At 42.6% G+C, this 22,237-nt stretch overlaps 1 protein-coding gene across 3 annotated transcripts in view; it reads right to left on the minus strand.

Moving 5' to 3' along the window:
• LOC139383367 (unconventional myosin-VI-like) overlaps positions 1-22,237 on the minus strand; it is a 91,609-nt gene that overhangs the window by 20,251 nt on the left and 49,121 nt on the right. For all 3 annotated transcript variants that reach the window (XM_071127883.1, XM_071127882.1, XM_071127884.1), the window contains exons 11-23: positions 21,337-21,517; positions 19,858-20,002; positions 18,598-18,755; positions 18,215-18,306; positions 12,950-13,022; positions 10,141-10,268; positions 7,757-7,852; positions 2,531-2,701; positions 1,222-1,260; positions 1,012-1,105; positions 721-851; positions 540-617; positions 120-249 (exon numbers count right to left, since the gene is read on the minus strand). In XM_071127883.1, coding sequence (XP_070983984.1) covers positions 120-249; positions 540-617; positions 721-851; positions 1,012-1,105; positions 1,222-1,260; positions 2,531-2,701; positions 7,757-7,852; positions 10,141-10,268; positions 12,950-13,022; positions 18,215-18,306; positions 18,598-18,755; positions 19,858-20,002; positions 21,337-21,517 — 1,516 coding nt within the window. The remainder of the gene's footprint in view (positions 1-119; positions 250-539; positions 618-720; positions 852-1,011; positions 1,106-1,221; positions 1,261-2,530; positions 2,702-7,756; positions 7,853-10,140; positions 10,269-12,949; positions 13,023-18,214; positions 18,307-18,597; positions 18,756-19,857; positions 20,003-21,336; positions 21,518-22,237) is intronic.

The following is a 22,237-nucleotide window of genomic DNA, read 5'->3' on the forward strand; positions in this document are numbered from 1 at the left end:
GTCAATGTTTTAATTGTATCTGTCCTTAACAACTAAATACATTATTATTTTTTAACTAGCAGGAGTGCTACTGTTCTACGGTATGTCGTCCAGCTCAGTGTGAGTATGAGTAAGCATACGTTTGATGACGGAGAGGGAGCACCACTGGACCTTCTTCCAGCGGCTGATGACCAGCCACTGGTTGACCTTCTTCACCAGCTCTGCCAGGTGGTCCGGGTCCGACTTCATGATTTGGTCAAACTCTGCAAACTGACCCAGAAACAGGACATCAACAGAATCATTCAAGGTCATTTTTGCCTATGTAAATCAGCAGCTTTTCTCTAGCTCGTCCTGGGGACCCTAATGGGTGCACATTTTGTTTTTTGCCCCAGCACGACACACAGCTGATTTGAATAATCAAAGCTTGATGAGTTGATTATTTGAATCAGCCGTGTAGTGCTGGGGCAAAACCAAAAACGTGTACCTATTAGGATCCCCCGGATCGAGTTTAGGAAACACTGCTGCAGAGTATTAAAAAGAGAGCAGAAAGCAGTGCTTACCTTCCCAGGACGGAAGAATACTCTGGTCAACCCAAACTTGTAGTCATTCTCATTCAGCCCTAGTGCTTTGAACAAAGCCTGCAGAGGAGCAAGAACCAAAACCATCAGTCTCTTAAAATGTATAAACATGTGAGCAAAGTTACCTTTGAAACGTAATACTGTGTTTGGGGGAGCCATCCACCTTGCAGAAGAGCCTGGGGTCCAGTCGTGTGAGCTTGTCAGGCATGTATTGCTTGTACATGTTGTAGAGCTCATGGAAGGGAGCTCGTGAGGGGAAGCCGCCCTGCATTAGGTCCAGCACTGACACCATGCCTGGTGAGGAAAGGGAAGAGAATGTCTTAAAGAGGTGTGTGTTCGTGTGTCTTTACTAATCTTTATAACTGATTATGAACTAAAGTCTACTTCGTTTTTTTACAATGTGATTGTGTTAATGATACTCTCAAAACAATGTTCTTCCTCTCCAAGCCCATACCTGAACACTGCAGCTGAGACAGAATTTGGGCTCCTTCAAATTGGTGGCTCACCATCTTTAAGTTGGGTTTTACACAGCGAATGAAGCTGGAGCCCTTTGAAAGACAGGTAAATCATATCCATTACATATCCATCGATCACATCCAATCTGAGGCCAGTTCCTGACTACCAGTGTGTGAGAGAGGACATCGGGTACGGCACAGATACTCACAGTGCTGCGAAGCTTCTCCAGCAGTAGGTTCAACTGGGTCTGTGAAGGCAGGCAGAGAAAAAGCTTCCTTAATACTTAATCTAAGTCCCATCGCACTGCACAAAAAGGGGGTAAGGAGCACATACAAACAAATTGGGATTATACTTGACATTGCACATTTACAACTGAAGAAAATCAATAATTATAATGCTGACAAGAAAGTAAAACATGTGAATAGGTGAGGGATAACAGCACACGGAAAGACAAAGGAAAACCATGCATGACTCATGACAATTCTGCAAAAGCCACTTGCACTGTTCTCAATGGGATTTGCTTTAATCAGTCCTAAATGAATCTGGATGATTTCTCGAGATATATAAAAAATGGACTGCAACTGTGCCAAGTAGATACTTTTTGGGATGTTTTCCAGAAAAAGTGAACGATAACTGATGAATGAATGAGTGTCCTGAATACACGCACCTTTCACTGCTCATAGTAGGGAATCTTTTAAACAGAAATAAAACTGGACTGTGTTCCCTTCCTCACAGCATTGCAATATATTGCCTCACAATATCTAACTTTGATCATTATTTTATGTTTTATTAAAGCACATTTGTGTCATTATGCTGAAAAGATCTGGTCTTGCTCTTTTCTCTGCAACGCTACCCTCAGGTCATTGTGTCCATATTATCTTATGAGTTAGTGCTAAAAGCGTCAACTCAAGCATCACGGCACACAAAGACCATAGACAAAGACAGGTGGAGGGGAAATATGACAGGAAGTCAGTGATGGGTGCTCTGTGTGCATCTGCTGATACAGTATGGTGTTGTTGAAACAATCTACAGTGAGACAAGTTACCTTCTGTCCCTGGCTGACTATACTTCTTTGTGACCGACTTTAGCCTGGCTGCTACTTTCTATCTCTTGACTTTTTCCACACTTTTTCTTTCGCCCCCCTCTCTAGCTGACAAGGATTTCTTGGGAAAAGAGGTAGGAGACTGGAGGTCTACAGAGGAAAGGAGGGATGGAAGAAAAAGCGGGAAGGAGGGGAGAGGCGTTAGAAGTTCAAAGGTAAAAGTTGGAAAATAGTGCGCAGCGTTTTCTCTAATGTGTCAGATAACTTCTGAAACAACAATCTGAAATAAGCAATAGGAAAAGCATTAGACTACAAACTAAAGACACTATTCACTTCAATAGCGAAAGCAGAATGTGAAACAATGTCAAACGCTGTAAGAATTTTAGATTTACACAAACTAATAAGAACTTGTGGTGTGTTTTTCCTTCAAAAGTGTCATCTCAGAGCCAGGTGCTGCTACAGTCTCCTTCCTCACCTTGAATTTATTGCCCACACTGATGAAACTGAGTTTGCCAGCCTTCTGCTTGGAGTCCTTGCTGTTGTTAGAGTTCTCAAAAAGCTCTCGCACAAACTTGTCCTTGGACTCACACACAAGGCTCTCCAAAGACATGTGGAGGGCATCATTATTCTTCTCTACAAACTGGATCTGCAAACGCACGCACACAGAAAAAACATGACAAATACATAAACAGACTTTGCCGTGTGTGCTAATAAGTAGTGATAGGGGAAAACATCAATACAGTTACATATTGCAATATTATTTTGGATGATGTTATAAAGACACAGTAGTTTCTTTTTGGTAGGGTTAGTTAGTGCTAGTCGGCTGTACATGAGCCAAAACTCTGGTATTTTTCATCCTATAGCTTGTTCTCCACACAACTACTGACCACAACAACTGACCACAACCAAACAACTTCTTACCACACAACCACAACCCCACAACTTTTGACCACAACCACAGAACTTCTGACAGTAACCACACAACTGCTTACGACAACTTTTGACCACAAGCATACAACTACTGACCGCAACCACACAACTAATGGCCGCAACCACACAACTTCGGACCGCAACCACACAACTTTTGACCACAACCACAGAACTTCTGACAGTAACCACACAACTGCTTACGACAACTTTTGACCACAAGCATACAACTATTGACCGCAACCACACAACTAATGGCCGCAACCACACAACTTCGGACCGCAACCACACAACTTTTGACCACAACCACAGAACTTCTGACATTAATGACAACTGCTTACCACAACTTTTGACCACAACCACACAACTTCTGACCACTCATCTACTGAACACAACCACTGACCACTATCACACAACTTCTGACAGTAACAACACAACTACTGACCACAAACACACAGCTACTGAACACTCATCTACTGCCACACAACCTCACAACTACTGACCACAACCACACAACTTCTGACTACACAACTACTGACCACAACCACACAGCTACTGACCACACAACCCCACAACTACTGACCACAGCCACACAACTTTTGACCAGAATCACACAACTTCTGACAGTTGTGTGGTTACTGTCAGTAGTTTTGTGGTTCCTGTTAGTAACCACACAACTACTGACCACGACCACACACCTACTGACCACAACCACACAACTACTGACCACAACCACACAACTACTGACCACACAACCCCACAACTACTGACCACAGCCACACAACTTTTGACCAGAATCACACAACTTCTGACAGTTGTGTGGTTACTGTCAGTAGTTTTGTGGTTCCTGTTAGTAACCACACAACTACTGACCACAACCACACAACTACTGACCACAACCACACAACTGCTTACCACAGTTAGTGACCACAACCACACAACTACTGACCACACAACTTCTGACCACATCCACACAACTACTGACTACAACCACACAAATACTGACCACTCATCTACTCACCACAACCACACACCTACTAACCACACAACTGCTGACCACACAACTACTGACCACAAGTACTGACAACAACCACACAACTGCTTACCACAATTAGTGACCACAACCACACAACTATTTACCACAGCCACACAACTATTGACCACAACCACACAACTGCTGACCACACAACTACTGACCACTCAACTGCTGACCACAACTACACAACTACTGACCACAACCAAACTGCTGACCACACAACTACTGACCATTCAACTGCTAACCACAACCACACAACTTCTGACCACTACCACACAACTGCTTACCACAACCAACCGGCCTCACAACCACAGACCACGTGTAACCAAGGCAGTCCAGGTCCTCCACTTCAGTCTTCTTCACCTGCGGGATGGTCTGAGACCAGCCACCCTGACAGCTGATGAAACTGTGGGTTTGCACAACCAAAGTATTTCTGCAAAAACTGTCAGAAACTTTCTCAGGGAAGCTCATCTGTGTGCTTGTCATCTTCACCAGGGTCTTGACCTCACTGTAGTTCGCGCTCATAACAGACTTCAGTGGGCAAATGTTCACCTATGATGGTACCAGCATGCTGGAGAAGTGTGCACTTCACGGATTAATCCTGGTTTCAACTGTATCGGGCAGATGGCGTCGTGTAGACGAGTGGTTTGGTGATGTCAACCTTGCGAACAGAGTGCCCCATGGTGGCGGTGGGGTTATGGTATGGGCAGGCATAAGCTACGGACAACGACAGCAGTTGCATTGTATCGATGGCAATTTGAATGCACAGAGATACCGTGATGAGATTCTGAGGCCCACTGTTGTGCCATCTACACGCCGCCATCACCTCATGTTTAAGAATTATAATGCACAGCCCCATGTCGCAAGGATCTGTACACAACTCCAGAATCTGAAAATGTCCCAGTTCTTCCATGGCCTGCATACTCACCAGAAATGTGACCCATTCCCATTGAGCATGTTTGGGATGCTTTGGATCGACATGTACGACAGCGTGTTCCAGTTCCTGCCAATATCCAGCAACTTCGCACAGCCATTGAAGAGGAGTGGGACAACATTCCACAGGCCAATCAACAGCCTGATCAACTCTATGTGAAGGAGATGTGTCGCGCTGCATGAGGCAAATGGCAGTCACACCAGATACTGACTGGTTTTCTGATCTACACCCATACATGTTGTTAAGGTATCTGTAACCAACAGATGCATATATGTATTCCCAGTCATGTGAAAGCCATAGATTAGGAACTGTATATGAACTGCAACTCAGTAATTCTTTGAAATTGTTGCATGTTGCGTTCGTGTGTTGTTAACACAGTTGTTTTTATTAGAACACAAAGGGTGTCTTCAGAAAGTATTCACACCCCTTTATACCCCCTTCACTTTATCCACATTTTGTTGTGTTACAAAGTGGGATTAAAATGGACTTAATTGTAATTCTTTTGTCAACTATCTAGACAAAATACTCTGTCAAAATGGAAGAAAAAGTCAAACATTTCTAAAAAATTATGAAAAATAAAACACTAATATATCTTCACTAGATAAATATTCAACCTCTAGTCAATACATGTTAGAATCACCGTTGGCAGTGATTACAGCTGTGAGTCTTTCTGCTAAGTCGATAAGAGCTTTCCTGGATTGTACAATATTTGCACATTATTTTTTAAATTCTTTAAGCTCTGTCAAGTTGGTTGTTGATCATTGCTAGACAGCAATTTTCAAGTCTTGCCATAGATTTCCAAGCCAATTTAATTCAAAACTGTAACTAGGCCACTCAGGAACAAATCAATCAATGTCATCTTGGTAAGCAACTCCAGGTATATTTGGCCTTGTGTTTTAGGTTATTGTCCTGCTGAAAGATGAATTTGTCTCCCAGTTTCTGGTGGAAAGCAGACAGAACCAGGTTTTCACTAGGATTTTGCCTGTGCTTAGCTCTATTCCGTTTCCCTCTCAAACTCGCCCCACGAAAAAACATCATTCCACTTTGACATTATGGGGTATAGTGTGTAGGCCAGTGACAAACAAATATACATTCAATCCACTTTAAACTCAGGTTGTAACACAACAAAATGTGGAAAAAGTAAATGGGTGTGAATACTTTCTGAAGGCACTGCATGGAAAAATACACGTTTCAAAATTTGGACCAATCGACTAGCCGAAAGAACAGATGACTCTCTGTCAACCAATATAAAAATGTAAACTCAGCAAAAAAAAGAAACGTCCCTTTTTCAGGACCCTGCCTTTCAAAGATAATTCGTAAATATCCAAATAACTTCATAGATCTTCATTGTAAAGGGTTTAAACACTGTTTCCCATGCTTGTTCAATGAACCATAAACAATTAATGAACATTCTCCTGTGGAACGGTCGATAAGACTCTAACAGATTACAGACGGTAGGCAATTAAGGTCACAGTTATGACAACTTAGGACACTACAGAGGCCTTTCTACTGACTCTGAAAAACACCAAAAGAAAGATGCCCAGGGTCCTTGCTCATCCGTGTGAACGTGCCTTAGGCATGCTGCAAGGAGGCATGAGGACTGCAGATGTGGCCAGGGCAATAAATTGCAATGTCCGAACTGTGAGACGCCTAAGACAGCGCTACAGGGAGACAGGACAGCCAGCTGATCGTCCTCGCAGTGGCAGACCTCGTGTAACAACACCTGCACAGGATCGGTATATCCAAACATCACACCTGCGGGACAGGATGGCAACAACAACTGCCCGAGTTATACCAGGAACGCAGAATCCCTCCAAGAGTGCTCAGGCTGTCTGCAATAGGCGCAGAGAGGCTGGACTGAGGGCTTGTAGGCCTGTTGTAAGAAAGGTCCTCACCAGACATCACCGGCAACAACTTTGCCTATGGGCACAAATCCACCGTCGATGGACCAGACAGGACTGGCAAAAAGTGCTCTTCACTGACGAGTCGCTGTTTTGTCTCACATGGGGTGATGGTCAGATTCGTGTTTATCGTCGAAGGAATGAGCGTCACACCGAGGCCTGTACCCTGGAGCGGGATCGATTTGGAGGTGGATGGTCCCATTGTCAGTGTTTTGCCATGGCCAGCGAAAAGCACGGATCTCAATCCGATTGAGCACGTCTGGGACCTGTTGGATTGGAGGGTGAGGGCCACCCCCCCCAGAAATGTCCGGGAACTTGCAGGTGTCTTGGTGGAAGAGTGGGGTAACATCTCACAGCAAGAACTGGCAAATCTGGTGCAATCCATGAGGAGGAGATGCACTGCAGTACTTAATGCAGCTGGTGGCCACACCAGATACTGACTGTTACTTTTGATTTTGACCCCCCCCGCCCTTTGTTCAGGGACACATTATTCCATTTATGTTAGTGGAACTTGTTCAGTGTATGTCTCAGTTGTTGAATCTTGCTATGTTCATACATGTTAAGTTTTCTGAAAAGTGAGAGAACATTTCTTTTTTTGCTGATTTTATTTATTATTCAGGAACAGCCATGGTGTCTATTAATGGAAAAATACATGTTTAAAAATGTAGACCATTCAAATCATATCGGCACCTAAGTATTGTAACAATATTGTATCGTGAGGTCCCTGGCAATTCCCAGCCCTACTAACAAGCTGAGAAGACTATTACCAGCAGAAATATTTAAAATGGCTGCACACAACGTCTGGGATATAACTGCATATAGTCTGGCAAAGTTACATCATACAATAAACAACAAGCAATCACAAGAACAAATCAAAATATAATCGATGTGCGTGATGGTTACCGTCTCGTAGCACACAGCTCCGGCAAAGTGTCTGACGATGAAGCCTTCATCATCTCTGACGTTCCTGTGAACAGCCAGCTTCGACTTCCTAGGGACCTGAGAGATGGCAGTGACATTAGATTGATATAGATTGATATACAGTTGAAGTCAGAAGTTTACATACACCTTAGCCAAGTACATTTGAACTTAGTTTTTCACAATTTCTGACATTTAATCCTAGTAAAAATTCCCTGTTTTAGGTCAGTTAGGATCACCACTTTATTTTAAGAATGTGAAACGTCAGAACAATAGTGGAGAGAATGATTTATTTCAGCTTTTATTTCTTTCATCATATTCCCAGTGGGTCAGAAGTTTACATACACTCAATTAGTATTTGGTAGCATTGCCTTTAAATTGTTTAACATGGGTCAAATGTTTCAGGTAGTCTTCCACAAGCTTCCCACAATAAGTTGGGTGAATTTGGGCCCATTCCTCCTGACAGAGCTGGTGTAACTGAGTCAGGTTTGTAGGCCTCCTTGCTCCCACACACCTTTTCAGTTCTGCCCACACATTCTCTATAGGATTGAGGTCCGGGCTTTGCGATGGCCACTCCAATATCTTTACTTTGTTGTCCTTAAGCCATTTTGCCACAACTTTGGAAGTATGCTTGGGGTCATTGTCCATTTGGAAGACCCATTTGCGACCAAGCTTTAACTTCCTGACTGATGTCTTGTGATGTTTCTAAAATATATCCATATAATTTTCCTACCTCATGATGCCATCTATTTTGTGAAGTGCACCAGTCCCTCCTGCAGCAAAGCACCCCCACAACATGATGCTGCCACCCCCGTACTTCACGGTTGGGATGGTGTTCTTCGGCTTGCAAGCGTCCCCCTTTCTCCTCCAAACATAACAATGGTCAATATGGCCAAACAATTATATTTTTGTTTCATCAGACCAGAGGACATTTCTCCAAAAAGTATAATATTTGTCCCCATGTGCAGTTGCAAACCGTAGTCTGGCTTTTTTATGGCGGTTTTGGAGCAGTGGCGTCTTCCTTGCTGAGCGGCCTTTCAGGTTATGTCGATATAGGACCTGTTTCCTCCAGCATCTTCACAAGGCCCTTTGCTGTTGTTCTGGGATTGATTTGCACTTTTCGCACCAAAGTACGTTCATCTCTAGGAGACCGAGCGCATCTCCTTCCTGGGCGGGATGACGGCTGTGTGGTCCCATGGTGTTCATACTTGCGTACTATTGTTTGTGTTGATGAACGTGGTACCTTCAGGTGTTTGGCAATTGCTCCCAAGGATGAACCAGACTTGTGGAGGTCTACAATTTTTTTGAGGTCTTGGCTGATTTCTTTTGATTTTCCCATGATGTCAAGCAAAGAGGCAATGAGTTTGAAGGTAGACCTTGAAATACATCCACAGGTACACCTCTAATTTACTCAAATGATGTCAATTGGCCTATCAGAAGCTTCTAAAGCCATGACATAATTTTCTGTAATTTTCCAAGCTGTTTAAAGGCACAGTCAACTTAGTGTATGTAAACTTCTGACTCACTGGAATTGTAATACAGTTAATTATATGCGAAATAATACGTCTGTAAACAATTGTTGGGAAAAATGACTTGATTCATGCATAAAGTAGATGTCCTAACCGACTTGCCAAAACGATAGATTAACAAGAAACTTGTAGAGTGGTAGAAAAACGAGTTTTAATGACTCCAACCTTAGTGTATGTAAACTTCCGACTTTAACTGTACGTAACGTGTGTGTGTGTGTGTCTATCTGTCTTTATTTCTGCATGGTGTAAGATGGTGTAAGATAGACCGGGCTGAAGAGGTGATGGCAAAAGTCCTTTATTAAGACCCTCATCATTGTGTATGATCTGTGGCCACTATTAGGATACTCACCTATCTGTGGTAGTATCATACTCTAAGGCAGTCATGATTAATATTATATGACCATACACATCTGAGAGAATATTCCACATTTCCATATGAAAATGACAATTAATATTGTCTAAAAACCAGCTGTCGCCAGCCCAGTCTAATCTGTTGGTCTGAATTTATATCAATGCTGCATTTCAAACAGGATTTTACGCCTGTCAAGCTTACAGAAAGCGGGACAAAAGTTCCCTAAGAAAAGGGACTGGGGCTGCTGGTTCACAATAGCTCTAATGTTTCACATAGACCAAGTACCAGAATGTCCGTTACAATACCATTGTGACCCCTTGGCATGAAAGTGTGGTGAGAGGGCAGTAACAGTATCAGTATCAGTTCACTAAATGTTGATCTAAGGTAAGTTTAGCATTTTTCAACATAGATGGTTCAAGCTAGGATCCTGGGTGGGTAAGCTGATCCCAGATATGTGCCTGCAGGCAACTTCCACCCACAGCTCTCACCGTCAGTCTAAAGTGGTCTTTGTGCTGGCTGTGGATGGTGTTGGCAAAGTGATGGTCGCTGGGCTGTGGTAGACGGTTCTCTTCATCCAGAATGTCCAGGATGCCCACTAGTTTTGCTTCCACCAGGTCTATGGGGATAAATGAATGCATTATTACAGATGTAGTCAGCAGCATAGTCAATTCAAGTCAAATTATTAAGATACGAATAAGATAAGTACTTTATTGATGTGCAAGGGGGAAATTTGTCTCGTGCTACTAATGTTGTAATGCGGTCTGTGTTTTGAACATTTCTCAATGTCACTGTGTGAAGTCATAAGGAAAATAAAGTTAAATTCTAACATATTCCAGAGGGGAGCGGTCAACTGTCGGAATGTCTGGAAAGATGCAATCGGTGTCTCAATGTTCCCTTTCCTGGAACATTGACAACCTTTGTGCATTTCTACTGTGCGCTGTGTCTGAGGCTTTGGGTGTTCAAATTGGAGGCACAATGCCTTGTATATCCGGATGCTCATCATAATCTCTCCTAGTGAATTATTCATACAGGACATTCTGTTTGGAATAACATCTGACGGAGGCACACCAATACATTTGCATGAATAGGCACCTGGGCATAAATTGGGGGGAGATTGATGAGCGAATTAATGGACAGCCAGCGAGTAATTTGCAAGTCTTACGAACATTATTCATGGCTGCCAGTTAACCTGGCACCTGACTAATCAAAACGAATCAAAACCCTGTTTGAAATACAAATCGAAATAGATCACGTTGCCACCTACAGGACATTTGATCCTATTCAATGGAGGTTTGGGTTGTGAAAACATAGGCAGAGGGGAACAAAAGAGCACTGACAATCACAAATGCTCATTACACAATGGAAACTTCCTGGTTTAATGAGGAGCCACATGTTGTGGTCCCTCTTCACCACTAACTCCAGAGAAGTTATATTGTATAGGGCCCTATAAAATCAGTATTATTTTTTGCCTAATTCTGTTTTCTATGTATTGTTTTTCCAAGTTTATGATTTCCCCCTGTTTTTTTTTTTACAGGTTTTCGGTCTCAAACTGTTTATAGAAAAACAAAAAAATGGAATGTTCTAAGTCCAAAACAATGCCTAAACCACATCAGGAAAACACTTAAGGTCTGGGAAAAATCTAAGAAATTTTAATTTTTGGGTGTAGATACCTCTTTCATTCAAGTGCACACCAGCAAGAGACTTGTTCGGTTAGTGGTGTTTCTGTAGCACACGTGATTTCAGAGTTTGCTTAACAAATCACCACTCGATTGATGCAAATAATCACAATATAATTTTGCCAGGTAGGCAATGTTAACTTTGACTTCATTGCTAACGGCTACATAAACTGGTAGACAAACGTGGACACACAGACAGGGGCATTCCTGCATTGCCTCTTCAGAAAGTTTAAGGAAAATGCAAATCCCTGATGCATTTTGTTAATGTCTTACGATAATCTTAAGCAAATTAATACATTTTTTAATTTTTTTTATTTGACCCCTTTTTCTCCCCAATTTCGTGGTATCCAATTGTTTTAGTAGCTACTATATTGTCTCATCGCTACAACTCCCGTACGGGCTCAGGAGAGACGAAGGTTGAAAGTCATGCGTCCTCCGATACACAAACCAACCAAGCCGCACTGCTTCTTAACGCAGCGCGCATCCAACCCGGAAGCCAGCCGCACCAATGTGTCAGAGGAAACACCGTGCACCTGGCAACCTTGGTTAGCGCGCACTGCGCCCGGCCCGCCACAGGAGTCGCCACATCCCTACCGGCCAAGCCCTCCATAACCCGGACGATGCTAGGCCAATTGTGCGTCGCCCCACGAACCTCCCGGTCGCGGCCGGTTACGACAGAGCCTGGGTGCGAACCCAGAGTCTCTGATGGCACAGCTGGCGCTGCAGTACAGCGCCCTTAACCACTGCGCCACCCGGGAGGCCAATTAATACATTTTCTAATCTATTCAATACATTTAGTTGATTTCCTACTAAGTTCAATAAAAATGTATTATTTTGTTGACTTCCGATGTAATGTCTGGATTACGTGATACAGTCAGCGTTCTCTGGGGCCCTAAATGTGCAGTCGAAGGAAGTCAGTGCAAACTCATGTCGTGGGGCTGGTTTCATGCAATCACATTTTCTGAAAAGTGAGAGTGCTCTGTCGAGGGCTGTATCTCTCATCATGTCTCTGTAAGTCTCTATGCGATGCATATTGTACCTGCACTGTAAGCTTCAATGTCAAACATAAAAAGACAGGGCTTCAAGTTAATCATGTCTCTGTATGTCACTCTAAGGCATCCAGAAGCTGGAGATTTCCACTCCAATCTCTGCTCACACACCTCTCCTTGCATCTCCGTTTGGTTCCTAGTGGCAACTCCTAGTCAGCAGTCAGACACAGAAAGAGATTCCATATTTTCCTTCTAAAGCCAGTCCGTCCATTATGTTTGACATTGAAGCTTACAGTGCAGGTACAATATGCATCGCATAGAGTGCTGTCCCCACATATTAAACAAGTAAAATAGTTTAGGAGCTGCTCTTGGGGAATTTGACTTTGCACCATGAAAAGTTGATAAACTGAATGTGTGAAAGAGGCTGGGAGAAATTTCCTGTTTCACTGGTCTGGCATCTAAATATGGTGCAATATCAAGATATATTTTGGATGTATGAAAGAGCTCCAAAATAGAATGAAATATAACATAGCAATATCTATGGGCACAGTCTACTGCAGAAGAAATACACAAGACATGTCTAATAATCATAGTGTGGAGTAAGGTGACAAAGGTTTGACAGTGGCACCCACCTATGCAGTCCTGGTTGTCGACATAATGAACTTCATTGACTCCCAGTCCTTCCTTCTGATATAGCTCTTGCTCCTGCAGAAAGAATGGTAAGTCAACACTAAAGTACAAAGATGTTGCTCTTAACCACTTTTACCAGGTCAGATCTTTTTTCATCCTCCTAATGGTTAGTGTGTAATCTGATCCTAGATTTGTCAACAATCATGACTTACTGAATCAGGTACACAAACTCCTTTTCAAAATTGATATTTAAAAAAAATATGTAAACATGCTTCTCTGGGTAATTTCAGGCCAACAGAAATATCTCTGCACTCCAATGTGATTCAAACGCCATGAAATCCCTTAATTTTTAAATTTGATCATTAATTGGAGACCTTAAAAATCAATGAATAAAACAAGAGCTCCCAGAAGAGAAACGCTGTCATCTCCACAGAGAGAAAGATTACCATTCTAATGAGTGTAACGTGTAGACTGACTCTTGCAGGGAGAAGAGTGTGTTCGGTGTGTGTGAGTCCTCTTTAGTGTTGCACGGTATACCGAAACTTCAGTACTTTTTTGATACCTCCTCCAAAAAAGGACCATGCATATAGACCCCCCCCCCCCCCCCCTCAAAAAAAGGAGAGGTCACAATTCAGTTTGTACACCTGTTTAAATGGATATGCTTCTTAATAAAAACCTATTTGAAACAAGCCATTACACTTCATTATTATCATGGTATTTTAAATTATTAAATATTCATCAACAAATGAAGAAATGCCAGGTTGAAGAAGATCTGTAGCATTTTTGTATTGACAACATTAAGAGAGTCCAATTAAAAAGCTGTTGGCTTTTCTGCATATATATATATATATACATGCACAAAAATATATATCAATGCACAAAAATATATATCAATGCACAAAACCATTAAAACGAAGTCTGATGGGTTCTCACATTTTCCCCAAAATATTAACATATCACAAACCCTGCTGCGAAGGTCATTCGACCGTTCTTCAAAGGGAAGACGCTGTAATGAGAGAGCTAATGTAGCCTAAGCTACTGATAATAGGCCATTTACCAGATTATATCATGACAGGAGTGTTTGATTCTTATTAAAGAGATGGAGTCCAGACAGACTACTTTAGGAAAAACTTTCTGGCTGGACATATAGGCCTGTAGAAAGAATCAGCGAACTCACACACAGCACACCGCAGTAAAAGTGCCCGTCAATCAAAGCCACCAGCGAATATCAGACACAAGAGCAAATATTTCTCCTTTCCTTAAAACATATTAAAAAACCTAGGCCTACTTTAGGCTTTCCGAAAGTAGGCTATAAGATAATGAATTGACAAGGAATGAATGAAGGGGAGAGCTATGCTATAGTATGAAGATGAAACTGACAATAATTGAAACATGTCCACAGCCTATTTATCAGCGACGCTGATTATCGAGGGGGACAGCGTTGGAAAGATTTTTCAAATACTGTGAGGAACTATTATAATTTGAATGTATATACTGTATATTTTGTTTAAAGACTTGACTTACTGTCTGATGTGAATAAGAAATTACTTAAAAGCCCAGCTGGGCAGGTACTTCAATGCGTGCTCAGGTGCAAGCGCTCTGTCAACAAAGCGGACAAAGAAACCAGCCACACACTCATCGTTCACACACATATGACGGTATGAAATAAATCAAAACTTGTTTTTCACAAGTGTAGCAGGTTGTGAGCAAATAACATTTACACTCCGAGAATAAGAACAGTAAATGACTGTAATTAATACACGCATTAACAGAAATTAATGTAACCAAATGACATGGATTAACGGTAAATTGCCTGTTTTACAAAAGGTAGGTTACCACATAGGCATTCACAAAACTGCATCGCGGGGTGACACAGTATAGCCCAGGCTACTATTCTACCATGTGGGATAGGAGGGTGGCATTTTTTTTAGTCTCGCCTAGGGTGACATATTGGTCAGGACCGGGGGTATGATCAGCGTTGATTAGTCTATAAATTAAGAAAAGGATTGGTGCATTTTCCATTCGACACATTATAGGCCTCAGAGCCAGAACAACCTTGTCGACTGCTGTTGAATAATTAATCAATAGTCAGACGCATCCAACCTTTTTTAAAAGACAGATTTATTTATTAAAATAAAGTCCACACATCAAACTATAAAAAATAAATAATTAAGTGCCATAGCCTATAGTGCTCTACACCTCCTCACATCATCAGTTGGAAAGTGGAGATGTAGAAAGTATAATAGACTGAGTTAGCAAAACTATTTCTTACAATCATTAGTAAACACCCCCACTATTAGGTAAAGTTTACCTACATCAAAGTAAAGTTAATACAAATAAAACCTAAAATGAATGTAGGCCTAAACGGTTTTGACAGTTATTATATTTTCATGACGGCCTTCATCCATCAGTTACACGGTTATTCAATTACCGTTTACTGCATTTGTAAAATTTGACACACTCGCAATTGAAGGAGTAGAGAAATAAATGTGGTAGCAATGTAAAACTGGGATCACGCTCTTTTTTTAAACAAAGGCCAAAACTGCTTTCAAAAGTGTTCTTCCACGAAGAATAGTTGTGCATTGACTGCTTGTCCGATGGCTCTCAGGACTTGAATGCGCCTCGAGAGGAATATTTATCTGGCATACAACAGGTAAATGCAGTGCATTCGGAAAGTATTCAGACCCCTTGACCTTTTTCCACATTTTGTTACATTACAGCCTTATTCTAAAATGGAATAAATCATTTCCCCCCCCCCTCAATCTACACACAATACCCCATAATGACAAAGCAAAAATAGTTTTGTTGTTGCTAATTTATCAAATATAACTGAAATATCACATTTTAGTAACTATTCAGAACCTTTACTCAGTACTTTGTTGAAGTACCTATGGCAGAGATTAGAGCCTCGAGTCTTCTTGGGTTATGACGGTACAAGCTTGGCACAACTGTATTTGGGGAGTTTCTCCCATTCTTCTTTGCAGATCCTCTCAAGCTCTGTCAGGTTGGATGGGGAGCATTGTTGCACAGCTATTTCCAGGTCTCTTCAGAGACGTTCGATCGGGTTCAAGTCCAGGCCCTGGCTGGGCCACTCAAGGACATTTAGAGGCTTGTCCTGAAGCTACTCCTGCGTTGTCTTGGCTGTGTGCTTAGGGTCGTTGTCCTGTTGGAAGGTGAACCTTCGCCCCAGTCTGTCCTGAAGCTACTCCTGCGTTGTCTTGGCTGTGTGCTTAGGGTCGTTGTCCTGTTGGAAGGTGAACCTTCGCCCCAGTCTGTCCTGAAGCTACTCCTGCGTTGTCTTGGCTGTGTGCTTAGGGTCGTTGTCCTGTTGGAAGGTGAACCTTTGCCCCAGTCTGTCCTGAAGCTACTCCTGCGTTGTCTTGGCTGTGTGCTTAGGGTCGTTGTCCTGTTGGAAGGTGAACCTTCGCCCCAGTCTGAGGTCCTGAGCGCTCTGGAGCAGGTTTTCATAAAGGACCTCTCTGTACTTTGCTCCGTTCATCTTTCCCTCGATCCTGACTAGTCTCCCAGTACTGAAAAACAACCCCAAAGTATGATGCTACCACCACCATGCCTCACCGTAGCGATAGTGCCAGGTTTCCTCCAGACATGACACTTGGCATTCAGGCCAAAGGGTTCAATCTTGGTTTCATCAGACCAGAGAATATTGTTTATCATGGTCAGAGTCCTTTAGGTGCCTTTTGGCAAACTCCAAGCGGGCTGTCATGTGCTTCCGTCTGGCCACTCTACCATAAAGGCCTGATTGGTGGAGTGCTGCAGAAAAGGTTGTCCTTCTGGAAGGTTCTCCCATCTCCACAGAGGAACTCTGGAGCTCTGTCAGAGTGACCTCATGTTCTTTGTCACATCCCTGACCAAGGCCCTTCTCTGCCAAATGCTCAGTTTGGCTGGGCATTCAGCTGTAGGAAGAGTCTTGGTGGTTCCAAACTTCTTACATTTAAGAATGATGGAGGACACTGTGTTCTTGGGAACCTTCAATGCTACAGAAATGTTTTGGTACCCTTCCCCAGATCTGTGCCTCAACACAATCTTGTCTCGGAACTCTACGGACAATTCCTTCAACCCCATGGCTTGGTTTTTGCTCTGACATGCACTGTCAACTGTGTGACCTTATATAGACAGTTGTGTGCCTTTCCAAATCATGTCCAAACAATTGAATTTACGACAGGTGGACTCCATTCAAGTTGTAGAAACATCTCAAGGATGATCAATGGAAACAGGATGCACCTTAGCTTAATTTTGAGTCTCATAGCAAAGAGTCTGAAGGCTTAGACTTTTAAAAATTGTTTTTGCTTTTGTGTGTAGATTGATGAGGGGGAACAAATGGTATACATTTTAGAATAAGGCTGTAGGTAAACTATTCTACTATGCGGTTGTCTGATTTTGGTTTAACAACATTACATGGCAAAAATAGTGGCACTGAAAAGTTACATCCTAAATGCTATAGTACAGGCTTTGAATGACTTTGCCAGCAGCTACAGTATGTTACACACCGCTGTCTGAGTTGAGCGCTGCTGTTGTGAGCATTATAGAGGACAGACTATTTCATTCCCTTCCTCTGAACATCGGCGTGTCATCAACAATCATGCATGAAAGTTCAGTGCACACAGTATAACAGAAAAAATAAAATATTTGAGAATACAGTTATTTGGGAATACATTTCGTAGAACAGATATGCTTCTGTCTTTATTAGGCTATGCCATCTCCAAACCGGATCTACACTGATCTCTCCTGAATCCATGACAGAGAACTTTAACCCCTCGCTAGAGCTTTCTGGGCTGCATTGTTAGCTTTTCACTCATGCTGAGTTAGCACAATTCAATAATGCAACAATGCATGTAGAAATGATCTGTTCTCCTAGCAGTCGCCAATAAAACAAGTCCTAAATGGTAGGGATTGTTTGTCACCTGTAGCCCGTGAAATCAGCTAAACAAGCTCAATAACTCAATGAATGCACACACTCCTATTGAATAATATCCATTCACCTGTATTGTGAATAGACCTAGGCTACATCTTGATTTACCCAGTTAATCAATAGAGATTTATCTTTCAAATAAATTATTACCATTGTTGTTTTGTAGTTAGTGGTAAAAACAAAGTCAAATTGATTGTATGATTATATAATTGATTCATTAATGCATACATGGCTTCCTAAAAAAAGAAATACTAAACCTGGTATCAAAGTCAAAATTCTGGAGTCGTGACAACACTAGCGAGCCACCTCTGCACCCCCAGACTTCACTCTCACTCACCTCTTTCAGGATGCGCTCGTTGAAGAACTGCTGCAGCTTCTCGTTGCAGTAGTTGATGCAGAACTGCTCAAAGCTGTTGTGTTCAAAATACTCTGAGGGGTGTGAGAAGCAATATGAAAGTATAAATGATCTGCCACGTCTGAAGTGGGAATGAATAATGCTCATCTTCAGGCAGTTACTGGTGCTGAATATATCAAATTCTGTTAGTAAAGTTTTTAGGACGTGACGAGGAAAAGAGTTTATGTGAGGACATGAAGGAAACGAACACCTACAAGATAAATTAACGGAAATATGGCTAGATAGACTGACAGGCAGACAGAGAAACAAACGTACAGAGAAACAGACAAACTGTGAGACAAACTCACTGCTCTAGGCAGACTTACCGAAGCCGGCGATATCCAGCACCCCGATGAAGTTGGAGGAGGTTTTGAAGGGGAAACACTGGTTGACCCTCCTGACCACGTGATCGAAGAGGCAGCTGTACACGGCCTTGGCCAGGGCGTCCCGGGCGTTGTTCGCCTGTTCCACCCTCAAAGGCACCCTGGGGGGAAAGAACTAAGTGAGAGGCCGAAACTGGGCTACTCTTTAATAAAAATAAAAAAAATACTTTTTAATTAATACAGTCATTTCTCATTTCAGGTTTATGTGCAAAGGAAGTTTGAGTTGTTTCTTAAAGAGTACGTTTTTACAGGATGGTATTGCTTTGCTAAAACAAGTAGGTAAGGAGGTCGAAAGACAAGCCATTAGAAGTGACTGTACTCCCTGAACCCTGGCTGACTAATTCTTCTAGCACTCTCCAACACCATTTGGCTTCAATTATTCAAAGGGGTTGATGATTATGAACAAAGTGGAGTTCTTCTGAAGTGAGCAAGTTCAGCTATGGTGTAGCACTCTGTCCTGCACTCAGTCTCAGTATTCCAGTCCACAGTGACTTCACTGTGCCAATACTTGATATGTACATTTATTTACTTATTTTTAACTGTTAGTTTTGCCTAAATCTATTTTGTTGTGTAAGATTAAGGTTTATTTTAGTTTCAAATATCAATTTTTGTGCAGGACGGAGTGGACTGGAATACTCGTCAAAATTCAAACATTCCAAAAGTATTTTGCTCTCTGTTTTTTTCTGGACAGGCATCGAGCTGAAGCAGCAGGTTCAGAGCAAACCTTTTACCCTTTGTAGTTACTGTAGGTGCCATTACTGCCCACTTTCCCCACCCCATATTCTCATCTATAATCTATTCATGTTCAGTCTCATGTTTTACTATCACCTGAAACAATGTATTTATGCGATCTCTGACGAGAGACAGGCTCTCCTCCATCTTGCATTGCAAATACTACACTTGATTGTTCAGTAGCGGGGCAAGACTCCGTGAAGATGACATACGGCATAATTAAAAAAGCCACAATGTAAATGGGGCATTAGACTTTAAAAGTATAAAAGTGCAGCAGCAGGTAGGTTAATGCTGCATTCAGACGAGGGAAGCAAAAACCGTCATATCAGTCGGCATAGCGGGACAAGAAAGCAAGAAAGATGGTGATGGCAAAAGTAAGCCAGCCTATTCTGCCAGCCTCAACGTCATTTACCGTCGTGCTCTCACCGTCTACCTCATACCATCTAAACGCAGCATTAGAGGTAGTCTTACTTGATAACTGTTCCTTTGGCGCCCCCTGCTGTGGTGAGCATGACCCTGGTGGTGAGGCTGACTCTCAGGTCCTCCTGGTCTAGGCCCAGCAAGTCAGCACAGTAGGCCAGCTTCTGACTAGACTGGTTCATCAGGATGCAGCCGCCTGGAAACACACACACACACACACACACACACGCACGCACCACGCGCACGCACCACGCGCACACCCAAACAAATTATTGGTGCGCACAAAAAGAAAATGGAGCAGCGTCCATTATGCCTCCTCAATTGGATTTTGGATGGATTTTAGTACTTTCTTACTCCTGCCAAATGCTTGAATACAGCCACACTGGGAATCCACGCCACACATTCTGCAGAAGAAGTACCGTCTTTGTCGCAGACAGTGAAGTAGTAACGTACTTTTGAAGGGCAGAGACAGACAGATGGTCTGAGAGGGAAATTAACTGTCAACATGTAACCATTTCAACAGAGAGTGAGCACCGTGCGACGTTCCAGGTAATATCTGCTCTCGAGGCAGCAATCGATTTTTTATTTAGTTCACCTTTATTTAACCAGGTAGGCAAGTTGAGAACAAGTTCTCATTTACAATTGCGACCTGGCCAAGATAAAGCAAAGCAGTTCGACACATACAACAACACAGAGTTACACATGGAGTAAAACAAACATACAATAATACAGTAGAAAAGTAAGTCTATATAGAATGTGAGCAAATGAGGTGAGATAAGGGAGGTAAAGGCAAAAAAAAAAATAGGCCATGGTGGCAAAGCAAACACAATATAGCAAGTAAAACACTGGAATGGTAGATTTGCAGTGGAAGAATGTGCAAAGTAGAGATAGAAATAATGGGGTGCAAAGGAGATAAATAAATAAATAGGGTAGGGGGAGAGGTAGTTGTTTGGGCTAAATTATAGATGGGCTATGTACAGGTGCAGTAATCTGTGAGCTGCTCTGACAGCTGGTGCTTAAAGCTAGTGAGGGAGTGTTTCCAGTTTCAGAGATTTTTGTAGTTCGTTCCAGTCATTGGCAGCAGAGAACTGGAAGAAGAGGCGGCCAAAGGAAGAACTGGTTTTGGGGTGATTACATCATCCATCTCAAGATAAGCTTGAATCATCAATTTTTTTATACGACAGATGTATTGCATCACTCTTGTAAAGCTGGTAGGCGAGTAGATTCAGAGCATGTCATTTTCAATGGGTGTACTTCAAAAGTGGGACAGTGAGACCCGACAGAGAATAATGTGTCAGCCAGGGGTGGGGGGTAGACCTCCTGCCACATTATAGAAGGGATTCAATGCTGTCAGAACAATAAAAGGACCAATAAGCCCCATTGAGCGTATGCAGATGAGTGCTTGCACACACACACACACACACACACACACACACACACACACACACGTATCTGCGTAAGTATGTGTACATTCTAATACTCCAGAGAGCTACACTAAGAGAGATATGTTAGGTATGTAACTTGATTTACCCGATGTACTCCCGGCTTCCTCAAAGTCAATGTTACCCAGGTGCAGCACCCCGGCCACAACCCTGAACAGGTCCAGCTTCTCCGTGTCGTCCAGGCCAATCTTCTTCATGGCCCCGCACATCCTGTTGAAGTCTCCCTGGTCGTCCAACAGAGGGTCCTTCAGGGCACCCAGCTTCACATGCTGGAGGACGGAGAGACAGGAGAGTCAGGATACTACACCTAGGCCCGTATTCACAGAGAGTCTCAAAGTAAGAGTGCTGAACTAGGATCAGTTTCGCCTTTTAGATTATACTGAATATGATTATGGACAGGGTGACCTGATCCTAGATCAGCAATCTTTGTGAATACAGGCCCTGTGCTAGCTAAAGTCAAGAGTCTTTCCAGTGCTATCGTGTGACCCGACTAGGAAAGACTCCTGGCCTCCCTTGTAGGCTGTCATTTTTCATGTGAGAGCCATCACACACACACACACACATCCCACCTTCCTACAGTATGAACAAGACTGCCGTGCTACAGTAGCCTTGACTGACCTAGCGTCAAATGCTACGTCTCACCCCTAATATCAGAAATTAGAAATCCACCACTGACAGATAAAAGCAGAAGCATAGATACGTACAGTGGATTTGTGGTTTCTGGTTTGAATGAAGGTTGGCAGACTTCAAAGCAGAGGCACACTAAAGCGAATGTCACAGTGTGATGTTGTTCCAACACTACTTCACTTCCGTGAGATTTTGATTGTTGGATTTCCCCCTGACCAGTCATAAGTATGTGTCTGTAACAGTATCTCCTTAGATGGATAATTCACCACACTGTGACATTCTGAGCCTGACAGAAGCTGGATAAAGACAAATCCCATGCACAATGATAAAGAAGCATGCTCTGCATAGCTCCTGTTTGCACT

This window comes from Oncorhynchus clarkii, chromosome 25, assembly GCF_045791955.1.
Source record: "Oncorhynchus clarkii lewisi isolate Uvic-CL-2024 chromosome 25, UVic_Ocla_1.0, whole genome shotgun sequence".
In the NCBI taxonomy this organism is placed as follows: Eukaryota; Metazoa; Chordata; class Actinopteri; order Salmoniformes; family Salmonidae; genus Oncorhynchus; species Oncorhynchus clarkii.